The sequence below is a fragment of the Trachurus trachurus genome (genome assembly GCF_905171665.1).
Source record: "Trachurus trachurus genome assembly, chromosome: 22".
Taxonomy (NCBI): Eukaryota; Metazoa; Chordata; class Actinopteri; order Carangiformes; family Carangidae; genus Trachurus; species Trachurus trachurus.
In genome coordinates this window covers 7,204,115-7,215,661 of record NC_139907.1, presented here as the reverse complement: position 1 = coordinate 7,215,661, position 11,547 = coordinate 7,204,115, and the positions used below count along the sequence as shown (strand labels likewise).

Sequence of the window (11,547 nt, the reverse complement as noted above, 5' to 3'; positions counted from 1 at the left end):
TCTCTTAATTAATCTCCTGGTTAATTGTTGTGTTGATTAAAAGATAAAAAATATTTAAAACTTAAACAATTTGTACAGTCCTGTCTTCAAAATATCTCCTTTCTAAAAAATATAAATTTTACTCTGACGTGACAAAGTGAAGCAGAGAAGTAAATCCTCAATCAAACTGGATGATGCTAATGTTGCGTTCAAGACAACTCGGAAGTAACCGAGAAGTCAGAACTTCCAACTTGGAAATTTCCAACTTCCGACATCATACTACTCATCATAGTTCCCGCTACAGGTTAATAACACGGAGGAGGAAAAAACATGGATACCCAAAAGAAGCTTGGCAAATTGTGGCGGAAAAATATACAGCAACAATTAATGCTGATTTTGGAAGCAGCTGACAAATAACTTTTGTTACAATTCCATTCTTAACCATTAACAATGAGGGACGTCGGAAAACTGAAACTCTACTGAATGCCCAACATGTAATTTCCGAGTTTGGCGGTTTTCAATTCATTTTTCACAACTCGGAGCTCATATTTTCTCGAGTAGCGACTTGTCTTGAACGCAGCATTAACACAGAAAAGTGTCCTAAAAGTTTGTACGTGACTCTGAGACTCGGACTGCAGCCGTCTGTCTGTCGTCAGGCCGACACCTCTGATCTCCTCCGGGTTTGACTCGTTCTGGCTCTGGGGTGGAGACAAAGCTGACGATGACGGAGGGGGGGTAGTAGTGGTGATAAAGGTGTAGGTGTTGTGTTGGTGTTGGTGCAGCAGGCAGGATGACGCAGCAGCAGCGGCGCTCAGGTCCGCAGCAGACTGTGAACTCTCTGCAGCTGACACTGGGACAGGACGAGGCGGTGCACCTGCTCCTGGCCGCGGGGACACGGCACCATGACCCGGCCCACCAGCACCGTGTCGCCCTGCTTCTCCTCCTTCACCTGCACACAGCAAACACAGAAATATTATGAGTTATCAAAACAAATACTGAGGTGTAAAACAGCAGAATTTAAAGTTTAATTTGAAGAGAGCACATGCATGTTTCTCTAAAAGTGCTGCTAAGTGCAGTGACTTAATCTTAGATGGAATAAAAGTTTGTTTAGACTCTTAAAAATAATTATTTTTACATTTCTGGAAAATTTAAATTTGAGTAAAAATAAACTTGGGAAATTTGGATATAGACTCAGTTTACTCCTGTTGTAAAATGTTTTCTTTTACAAAAGCAAAATAACATTCCATCAAAGTTTCCAGTTCATTGTTAAAACACAGCGATAAATGTGCTAATTAATGTACAGTAACATGGCTATAGGATCTTACGATATACGGTAGTATTTTCTAACAGAGACTCCAAAACTAAACTTCAACTTAAAATCTTTTATACACTCTCTGTTATAAATCCAAAATCTGAGGAGAGGGTAAAAGAAGTGAAGACACGTCCACAGTCAGTGGCATCTCTTCGTCTGTACCTTTACAAACGCCGTCGACGGGAACGTTGCAAAGTCGGACGACACTCTGGCTCCAGGCTGATGGTTGACGACGTGCTCCGCTACTTCGTCCTGAACGAGGAGGAGAAACGGAAGAAGAGGTGAGTTCAGTTATTCCTGAATCTCTACGATCACATCATGGATCACATTTATTCCAGTGATGTTTGAACCTTTTTGTTTGTTTATTCATTTTTATCTTTTGTTTCGTTCTACTGTTATTCATATATTTTGATCGTTTATCTCTTTCTGTAATTTCCCTATGATCATTTTTGGTAACCCTTTAATTTACAGGCTGCTAATAACGTGATAATGTCAAAAAATAGCAAAGAAATAACAAGTAATAGCGTCATAATGTCTACAAATAGCCTAGAAATAACGGCCAATTTCATATGTTGAGAAATATAGCCAAGAAATAATGATAGATTGCCTAGAAATAGACCCAGAAATAATTGATTGTAATTGACAATTGCAAGGAATTGGTGGAGAAAAGTTCTGGCCTTTCCCAAAAAATTCAAAGCATGAAAGCATGTGTAATCTTTTAGCTTCATGAAAAACATGACATTACTATGAAATTCACAGTTATTTCTAGGCTGTTTCTTGACATTTCTTGACATTGACATTATCATGTAATTAGTGGCCTGTAAATTAAAGGGTTGCCTAATTTTTCTTTTATTATGATCATTTATATATTCCTGATTGTTCATTTGTATGTTCAGTTTTCTTTTTTGTATGACATCATATTTCATTGTTAACTATAGGTGTAGGTATCTAATAAGCTCTTTGTGTTTTCGCCTCTTCCAACACTGTAAATTATCAAATGTATAGTATATAACTGTTCAAAATAAATCTAAATCTACCTTCAGTCGGCCCAGAGTATCACTCAGGGATTGTAGTCTTGCTGTTTGTTCCAGGAGCTGAGCACCAGGTGTCACTGCAGGACACAAGAAATAGTTCATAATCATCAGAATCATAAAATACAAAGAAATTAGAGAAAGTGGAAAGGAAAAGTAGATAAATAGAAATAATAAGTGATAAGATGAAGGAGGTCAAACCTGGAGATTTCCCGGTGATGTCCACCACCTTGACGTTGGCGCTCATCTGCAGCAGCGTCTCCAGCAGCTGGTCGGTTTTGCGGTAGAGGGCGCTGGAGACGACCTCAGGACGCCCGCCGTCTCTGGAGGGGAGTTTGGGGACGTGGAGCGGCGGCAGCGAGGCGAGCTGAGCGCGCATCTTCTCCGCCTGAGAGGAGGAACAGTAACATGTGTATAAATATTTAAAGGGATAGTTCAACATTTTGGCAAATTGGCCCATTGCCATAATCCCTATAGTCATAGCAGTAGGTTCGTTACCTTTAATTGTCGGTGCAATCTATTTTTAGAACGGCGGAGCAGAGCCGTGAGCTGCTCAGAGCTACGCTACGGAGGCTCATGGGATTTCTTGGTTTCCCTCATCAAACTCATCAAATACACAATCCAACTCCAGTTGTTTTCGAGGTAAATACAGAGACTACTTGATGAAAAACTGTCCCTGAAGGCAATGTGCATCAGCGGTTTTGCATGAATTTCCCTCTAAAACAACTCTGTCTCGTAACGTTGTGTTATTATCTCATAGTGTGGTGAATGTGCAGGTCACAACTTGTCCACCAGAGCGTTTTGGAGTTGTTGGATTGTGTATTTGATGAGTTTGATGAGGGAAACCAAGAAATTCCTTTAGCCTCCGTAGCGTAGCTCTGAGCAGCTCACGGCTCTGCTCCGCCGTTCTGAAAACAGCTTGCACCGACAATTAAAGGTAACGAACCTACTGCTATGACTATAGGGATTATGGCAATGGGCCAATTTGCCAAAATGTTGAACTATCCCTTTAAACTAATGCAACAGGTGACGTCGGTTACGATGACTCGGGTGAAACGTGAAGATGTTTTGACTCGAACCTTCAGCCTGTTGTTCTCGTTCTTCAGGTGTTTGATGCAGAGTCTCTGAGCTTCGATCTGCTGAGTCAGCAGAGGAGAGTCGATCACCTGGACGCCCGAAGCCGAGGCGACTCCTGGCATCATGTTGGCTGTGGACGACAACAGGTAACATGTTAACTAATGTCATATTAACACACTCGTTAAAACCTTCGTGTAGTGTTAATGCAGTCAACACTCCACACACACACACACAAAACACTGAAAAACAAGTTGATTCTGCTCCACAGATGTGACCTAAACTTATATTTAAATGAGCAGAGAGGTTAAGATATTAAAAAAAACACACTAAAAGGAGATGATAAACATGCCAAAAAACACTGATTTATATGATAAATGTCATATTGTGAATATAAAACATTTGCATTAAACCTTTCAAGGCAATAACAGGGAGATTTACTGTAAAACCTGTTTTACACCGAGTATTACAGTGTGAGGATGTTATGGCCTAGAATTATTTAATATAACATCAGGTTTTCTTCAGTATTACTAAATAACAATAATTCCTCATTTATTTATAAATGTACTCTCTAGATTTTATTTATTTATTAGTGTGCTCTCTGGCCTACTGGTTTTATGCACTCTGGAGGCTGAGTGGGAGACACTGGTGGGCACCTTCTTGCTCTCACTGACATTGTAAACATAACATATGCACCTGTACGTATGTAAGTAAGTATAGTTTTTGCTGGATTGCCCTCTGGGATTAATAAAATTGATCAAATCTAATCTAATTAAATCAAATGATGTAACAACTTTAGTTAACACAAACTCTGCAGAAGATAAGTAACTTCTGTTATTGTGGTTTTACTGCCTCCTCCTTCCAGACCTACAGTACAGACTCCCTGAATAAAAACACACGTCATGTTAAACTGCTGTTTTGATTCGTGCACAATGAAAAACATCTCATTCATAAAAAGTCAGATTCTTCTGAAACAAATCTTGAACATGCAGGATGAACAGCAGGCGTGAGGACGGGCAGGAGGTCAGATACCTTTTTGTTCCTCTGCAGAAGGTAAAGAGATTAAAGCAAAGGAGTCACATGAGGAGAGAAGAGCGAAGAGGAGGAATTAATTAATTATTGAGTTAAATGATGATAATTGATCAGACAAGTGTCTTGGAGTCGAGGTGGGAGGATCTGAGCTTCAACTACTGATGGATTTTCTTATCAATTGACCTGATTAGTAGTATTGTCTTACTCGTCCAAACTAGATATTTAAAGGGATAGTTCAACATTTTTGCAAATTTACCCATTGCCATAATCCCTATAGTTTTAGCAGTAGGTTTGTTACCTTTATTTGTTGGTGCAAGCTATTTTTAGAACGGCGGAGCAGAGCCACGAGCTGCTCAGAGCTACGCTACGGAGGCTCATGGGATTTCTTGGTTTCCCTCATCAAACTCATCAAATACACAATCCAACAACTCCACAACGCTCTGGTGGACAAGTTGTGACCTGCACATTCACCACGCTATGAGATAATAACGGAACGCTACGAAACTGAGCCATTTTAGAGGGTAAATATAGGGTAAATACAGAGACTGCTTGCTGAAAAACTGCCCCTGAAGGCAACGCGCATCAGCAGTTTTGCATTAATTTCCCTCTAAAACAACTCTGTCTCGTAACTTTCCGTTATTATCTCATAGCGTGGTGAATGTGAAGCTCAAAACTTGTCCACGACAGCGTTTTGGAGTTGTTGGATTGTGTATTTGATGAGCAGCTTGCGGCTCTGCTCCGCCGTTCTAAAAACAGCTTGCACAATTAAAGGTAACGAACCTACTGCTATGACTACAGCGATTATGGCAATGGGCCAATTTGCCAAAATGTTGAACTATCCCTTTAAGAAACTGTTAGATGTAAAAGAAAAATCTGAAAATTATTTGTATGTTTTATAATTATTGACAAAAATCACTGCTGCTTTGTGATAATGCAGAGGATAAGGAGGTTTTCCGTACCCTCGCCCGTCATTCCCGTCATCATGGAGGCGATTCCCGACGGTCCGGTTCCTCTCAGCCCGTCGATGGTCATCTTTGACTGGCTGTTGATCCGCTGCTTCAGCTCGGCCTTCTCCGACTCCAGCTGGTCGATGTCGGCCTGCAGAGCGTCCATCGTCTCCTCGAACTCCCTGCACAGACACGAGAACAACAACAACGGTCAAACAGCTGTGGACTCCTCTGCTCCAGCTCCACATCTAGATCATCTTCAATCTGGAATCTAATCTGAATCCTCACTTCTCCTTCTTCTTCAGCAGCGTCTGAGCTTCGTCCAGTCGAGTCTGGATCTTCTCGACCCGTTCGTCCGCGTCTTTGGACGAGCTGTCCAGTTTCTTCTCCAGCAGAGAGAGACGGACGTTCGCCTCGCTCAGCTCCTCGCCCTGAGGACACGAACACCGGTTTCACTCAACAACAAACTACTGTGCATCCACTAAAACAGCGGCTCTCAAATTTTTCAGGGCGCTGCACCCTTTGCAAAAAAAAGAAGTCCCTATACCAATTTGACAGAAATAGAAGCAACCTTTTTACTGTAATTGCATCGTCGCATATCTACGGTTCTGTAGGCAAATATGTGATTTCAATGCTGTGTTTTTCAGATAATATATGAAAACAAACAGCTAAATTATTAACTTTCTTGAAGGTAAATAACAAATTTAAACAAATGTAGACTGAAAAGTTTATTTTTTTAAAGTCACTGTACACTCAACATCGCATGTTACTCAGTTTTAACAATAATGGAAGTCACAATTAAAGAGGGAATTTGTAGCAAAATGCAGTTTAGGCAATAATAATCACTTCGGTCAATATTTTAATAAAATGAAAAATGTCATTTTATTGAGTTTCCTTTACAGACATTTATCATTTTACTAAAATAGTGACGGGAGCCGTCATCATTATTGCCTTGAACTGCAGAAGCTAAGCTAATTGGCGTTTTTTCCCAATCCAATATGTTTTAACGGGAAAATGGTCATATTTTAAATAAAAAGCCACATTTTGATGGTTTTGATTCACTACAAACTCAATACGTCTTGTGTTCTTCTTAAATCATGATAATAATTGGGCTTTTACTGTGAAATTGTAAAGGAAGATGGTGTAAAACTCACTATAAGCCGCAGTGTTCAGTGTACAGCGACTTTTGAAATTGCATATTTGCCTTCAGAACCGTTAATAAATATGCGATGATGCGATTAAAAAGGCAACATCTCTGACAGCCCCAACAATTGACAATGGATGTCAATTATAGATGATATACTGGTGATGGAGCCTTTTGCATATAAGTTGAAAATGAAAGAAGATGTCTTTGTAAAAAGCTGGGAAAATGGTTTTCATATAAGAAAAGACGTGATTAATAAGGATTCCTAAATACACAACTGTACACAGGCTCCTTTTCTTTTTGATTGGTTATTACTGCTTTTTTGTTTGTTTCTTCTTTTTTTTTTGATTGTTTGTTTTCTCTTTCCGACTCCTTAATCCTGAGGAGATTGTCTTGCAATGTATTGTCAACATTGATAACTAAAATATATAAATAAATAAAAATTGTTAAAAAAGAAGGAGTTACTGCAGCTTCACTCTGCAGCTCAGTTTCCTAAACAACTGGATTAAATACCAAAAGTGGATTTAATAAACGGTGACATGCTCGATGTGTTTCTGTTCCTCTACCTTGATCTTGAGCGACTTCTTCAGCTCCTTGATGACCGTCTCTCTGTCCTCCAGCTTCATGCCGAGACCTTCAGCGTCCGTGATCTCGGCACGAAGAGCCGCCGACCGCACGTCGACCGGTGGAGGGTTCTACCACACGACACAGAGCGAGCCGTTAAATCCTGCTTTCATACACAACAACACACATAATACAACACAACACGCACACACACACACACATAATACAACACACACACTTGTTACCTTGTTCTGCGGCTTCTCCGAGTCGTACTCTCCCTCCTGCATGGCCGTGGCCATCTTGTTCATGGTGGCGATGACGATGCTGCAGGACTGTCGCAGGTACTCGTAGGGGTTCGCGCCCTGAGAGCCGTAGATCTGAATATGACAGAAGCAGCCAGAGATGATGTCACATCTTATGTTGTTATGTTAAGATCCATTTGGTTTAGAGTTTAAAGTTTCACAGCTTGTCACAACTTGTTTTTTTAAAGTTAAAGATCAAAGGAAGAAAGTTTCCTGAGACTTTACAACCTGAAGTATAACATAAACATTTATATTGTATTTTTTATATAAACAGCTCTGGAAAAAAATAAAGACCACTCCAAAAAGTCAGCTTCATGTGTGGCAGCCACTTGATTTCAGTGACTATTGAATTTCAACTCAAGCTCATCTCACTCAGTTGTCAACTAAAGCAAATCATCTTTAATGAAGATTATAAAAACCACCGCTGCAATTAATAATTGAGGTTATTCCACCAGTGTTGATTTCTCAGTGTTGAACTCTTCCTAAGTTTAAAAAATGAGTGTAGTGTTGTTTAAAAATGAATATCTTGTTTTCTTTGCATCATTATTATTGTTCGAGGTCTGAAAACACTGGAACTTTTTTGTTTTTTTGACAAGTTTAGACCATTTCTACAAAAAAAGCTCTAAATGACAATATTTTCATTTAAAATTTGGGGGAAATGTTGTCAGTAGTTTGTAGAATAAAACAAAAGTGTTAATTTTACCCAAATACATACGTACCTACAGTGGGGAGAATAAGATCTCCTGCTGAATCTTACCCTTATTTCACTTGATCAAATGTAAAATTATTTATAACCTTTATATGATGATATTATATCTGGATGCTTTGTTGATATTCTGTCTCTTTCTGTTAAAATAAACTTACTATAAAATCTATTAACCATCCATTTCTTTGTGGGAGAGCAAACTTACAAAATCAGCAGGGGGTCAAATACTTATTTTCCCCACTGTATAAATAGTAAAAACCAGAGAAACTGATCATTTTGAAGTGGCTTCTTAGCTGTATATTCTTCTTAACACGGATCTTTTCTTTGAAAAACTCTACTTTACGGACCTGTTCTCCTGCCTTGAACGCCACGTCCTCCAGTTTGACGGCCGCCAGTCCCTCCTGTTCGCCCAGAGGCGACATCATCTGCGCTGCGGCGGCTGCCACCTCCTGCAGCACGGCCACCACCCAGGTCAGGTGCTTCCTGCAGTCCGACAGCGTGTCCGACACCTGGAGACGACGACGATGATGGAGCAGAGAGTTCAGGTTTGACTTGCACTTTAAAATATTACAAGGAGCATATCACATGGAAGAAAGAAAATATACAATAGATAATATATGATAAACTACAATGAAACAGTGCTGGAGAGGTTAGAAACCCTAGGAGGGCTTATCGAGAACCTCACCATGAAATAAATAAGTAAAATTAAATGTATCTTATCAAAATAAAATAACAAATGAATTAATGAGAGAAAAACACTAAATAACCAAAATAGTAATTAAGCAATGGCTCAAAAGATAAATTGAGATAAATCAAAAGAATTGAGAGAATGAAACAAAAGATGAATTACAATGGCAACTGATAAAATAAAAAAAAGTACTGTGCTGCACATCCAGCATCATGGAGAGGTTGTGTATGTTGCCGTGGTTACTGCACCTGCGGGCCGAAGCTGAGCGCGGCTGGGATGCCGGGCGCGTCGGTTCCCGGCATCCTGCGGCGGATCTTCTTGCAGAACTGGCGGATGTCGCTGCAGGACGTCTCCAGGTCTTTGAGCAGCACGGCGAGGTCGGCCTTCTCCTGGCCGGCGTGGAGGAACGCCCGCAGCCGCCCGACCTCCACCGCCATGCAGTCCAAGGCACTTTGGGTAAACTGACAATCAGAACGAAGAAGGATAGAAAAGAAAAAATACTGTTAAATAAAAAAAACAGACTTAAACATCCAGATTTAATCTATTAAATGAGAAGGAAACAGATTTTTATTGACGAGTTTTATTGAACTCACTCGGATGTGATCGGCGAGCTGCATGGTGCACTCCTCACTCTGATCCGCCAGGTGGATACTGTACAGGTGCTGCAGAGGGACAAACATCATCACAACAGTATTTGTACGGTACGGTATTTGTTTTAAATTGGTTTAATTCACATTATTGTGATGGTTTGTGACCAAACTCTTAATCCTCTGCCTGTTGACAGTTGGACGATAGATAGATAGATAGATAGATAGATAGATAGATAGATAGATAGATAGATAGATAGATAGATAGATAGATAGATAGATAGATAGATAGATAGATAGATAGATAGATAGATAGATAGATAGATAGATAGATAGATAGATAGATAGATCTTTATTTGTCATTCTTATGCGTCACATAAAAACAAAAATTGTGTTTCACAGGTCCACCGCTCGGAGATTAGTGCAATTAATTTAAACAATAAATAAGTAAAACATGAATAAATACAAACAACAGATAAAATGGTCAATGGATAAAGGAGAATAAAACTTATCATTAAAGTAGGTGCTCTGAACTTTGTTCATGCAGTTTAAATTATTTTGCTCAGAAGTCTAATTGTTGTGGGGAAGAAGTTTAACTATTGCATTGCTTCATATAAAATCAAATTCGCCACGATCGCCTGCAAATGTTTACACTTCATAAATTACTAAAATACAAAAATAATATCAATTTCCTGTCAACAGAGAAATGACTGACTGTCTCTGTCCTTTGTACCTGATAGTATTTAATGGCCTTGGTGAGCGGCTCCACGTTGACGGTCTCGTCCAGCTGGTCTTTGTGCAGCAGGTCGATGAGGAAGTCCAGCGACCGCTCGTGGACGCTCATCTCCGGGTACAGAGCGCCGATCTTCTTGTACACGTCCACACCGCACTGAGCCAGAGCCCTGACACACACACACACACACACACACACACACACACACACTAGTGAGATGCGTAATGCTTCTGATGCACTGTGAACCTCAGATACTGTTTCAACCTGAAGTTAAAGTCCAGCAGTGAAGATATAGATGCAGGAAAATGACATTTTTTTAAATAAATGAGGAACCATGAGTGCATCAGTCGCGTCCTGTTGTGTATATGTGAAGTGTGCATGTGTGTGTGTGTGTGTGTGTGTGTGTGTGTGTGTGTGTGTGTGTGTGTGTGTGTGAGACGTACTGCTCGTATTTGTGCAGCGTGGCCTGCAGCAGACTGAGCGAGTAAACCAAACCGCCGGCGAAGCTCAGCTGCTCGCCGACGGCTCCTCTCAGCCCGACTCGCTCCACGCAGTTCTCGTTCAGGTCGAACTTCTCCTGCGCCTGTTTGCTGATCAGCTCGGCCTGGAAACACACAGAACACACACACACACAGAACACACACAAACACACTGTTGTTTATCTGTGTAAGGTGAAACACTACAGGTGAATAGGGTAAAAAATTTAACTAACAGATATCACCATGAATCTTCCCAAGTTTATCACTTACACTAAGACAGTTATTTTTTGTTTAAATGTGTAAATGAGGCAATATCTAATGAAATATGCACTCATTTGCATACATTTCCAGAACAGAAATCTGAACATTGGATACAGCTAAACTTGTTTTATTTTGTTGACATATAAGGGTCAAAAGTTTTTACAGAGGGGATTTTGAATATCTCTTTGTATTACTCCATACAAAAATGAGGAAAAACTGTCAGAAAAATCCAATTTCGTCGGGTTTTTAGGAATAAAATGTTGTATAAATCAGGCTGTAAATGATATATCAACAAACCCATCTGTAAAAATATAGAAATGAATAAAACTGGGAGGTTTGTTGTCTGTAGGCGCTGCTGCTGTGGAGATTTCTAGCTCAGAGTATAAAGAAAAACTCATTTTGAGAAAACAGCCTGTAAAGATTTGAGGCACGGCACAATAGCATGCTAACTTTTGGTGAATTTAGGAGAAATGTACAGACGAGAGAAAACAAAATGAAGTATAATAAAAACCCCTTAATGTGGATTTTCTACCAGTTCTTTCCTCTAGTCTGAAAGAAGACGTGTTAAGGAAGCAAAATAGGCCAAAATCTCAAAAAATTTTGCCTGTAGTGTCTCGCCTTAATGTGGAAACAGCAGCTCTGTGCGTCAATATGTTGTGTCTGTGTGTGTGTGTGTGTGTGTGTGTGTGTGTGTGTGTGTGTGTGTGT

The 11,547-nt window shown here is 40.0% G+C and overlaps 1 protein-coding gene across 2 annotated transcripts in view; it reads right to left on the bottom strand.

Moving 5' to 3' along the window:
* Positions 1–332: 332 nt before the first annotated feature.
* dctn1b (dynactin 1b) overlaps positions 333–11,547 on the bottom strand; it is a 58,963-nt gene continuing 47,748 nt past the window's right edge. For both annotated transcript variants that reach the window (XM_083997936.1, XM_083997937.1), the window contains 14 exons: positions 10,543–10,703; positions 10,100–10,268; positions 9,373–9,441; positions 9,028–9,240; positions 8,439–8,600; positions 7,329–7,460; positions 7,086–7,214; positions 5,664–5,806; positions 5,388–5,557; positions 3,402–3,529; positions 2,524–2,710; positions 2,329–2,402; positions 1,454–1,543; positions 333–928 (listed from right to left, as the gene is read on the bottom strand). In XM_083997936.1, coding sequence (XP_083854062.1) covers positions 791–928; positions 1,454–1,543; positions 2,329–2,402; positions 2,524–2,710; positions 3,402–3,529; positions 5,388–5,557; positions 5,664–5,806; positions 7,086–7,214; positions 7,329–7,460; positions 8,439–8,600; positions 9,028–9,240; positions 9,373–9,441; positions 10,100–10,268; positions 10,543–10,703 — 1,965 coding nt within the window. In that variant the 3' untranslated portion in view covers positions 333–790. The remainder of the gene's footprint in view (positions 929–1,453; positions 1,544–2,328; positions 2,403–2,523; positions 2,711–3,401; positions 3,530–5,387; positions 5,558–5,663; positions 5,807–7,085; positions 7,215–7,328; positions 7,461–8,438; positions 8,601–9,027; positions 9,241–9,372; positions 9,442–10,099; positions 10,269–10,542; positions 10,704–11,547) is intronic.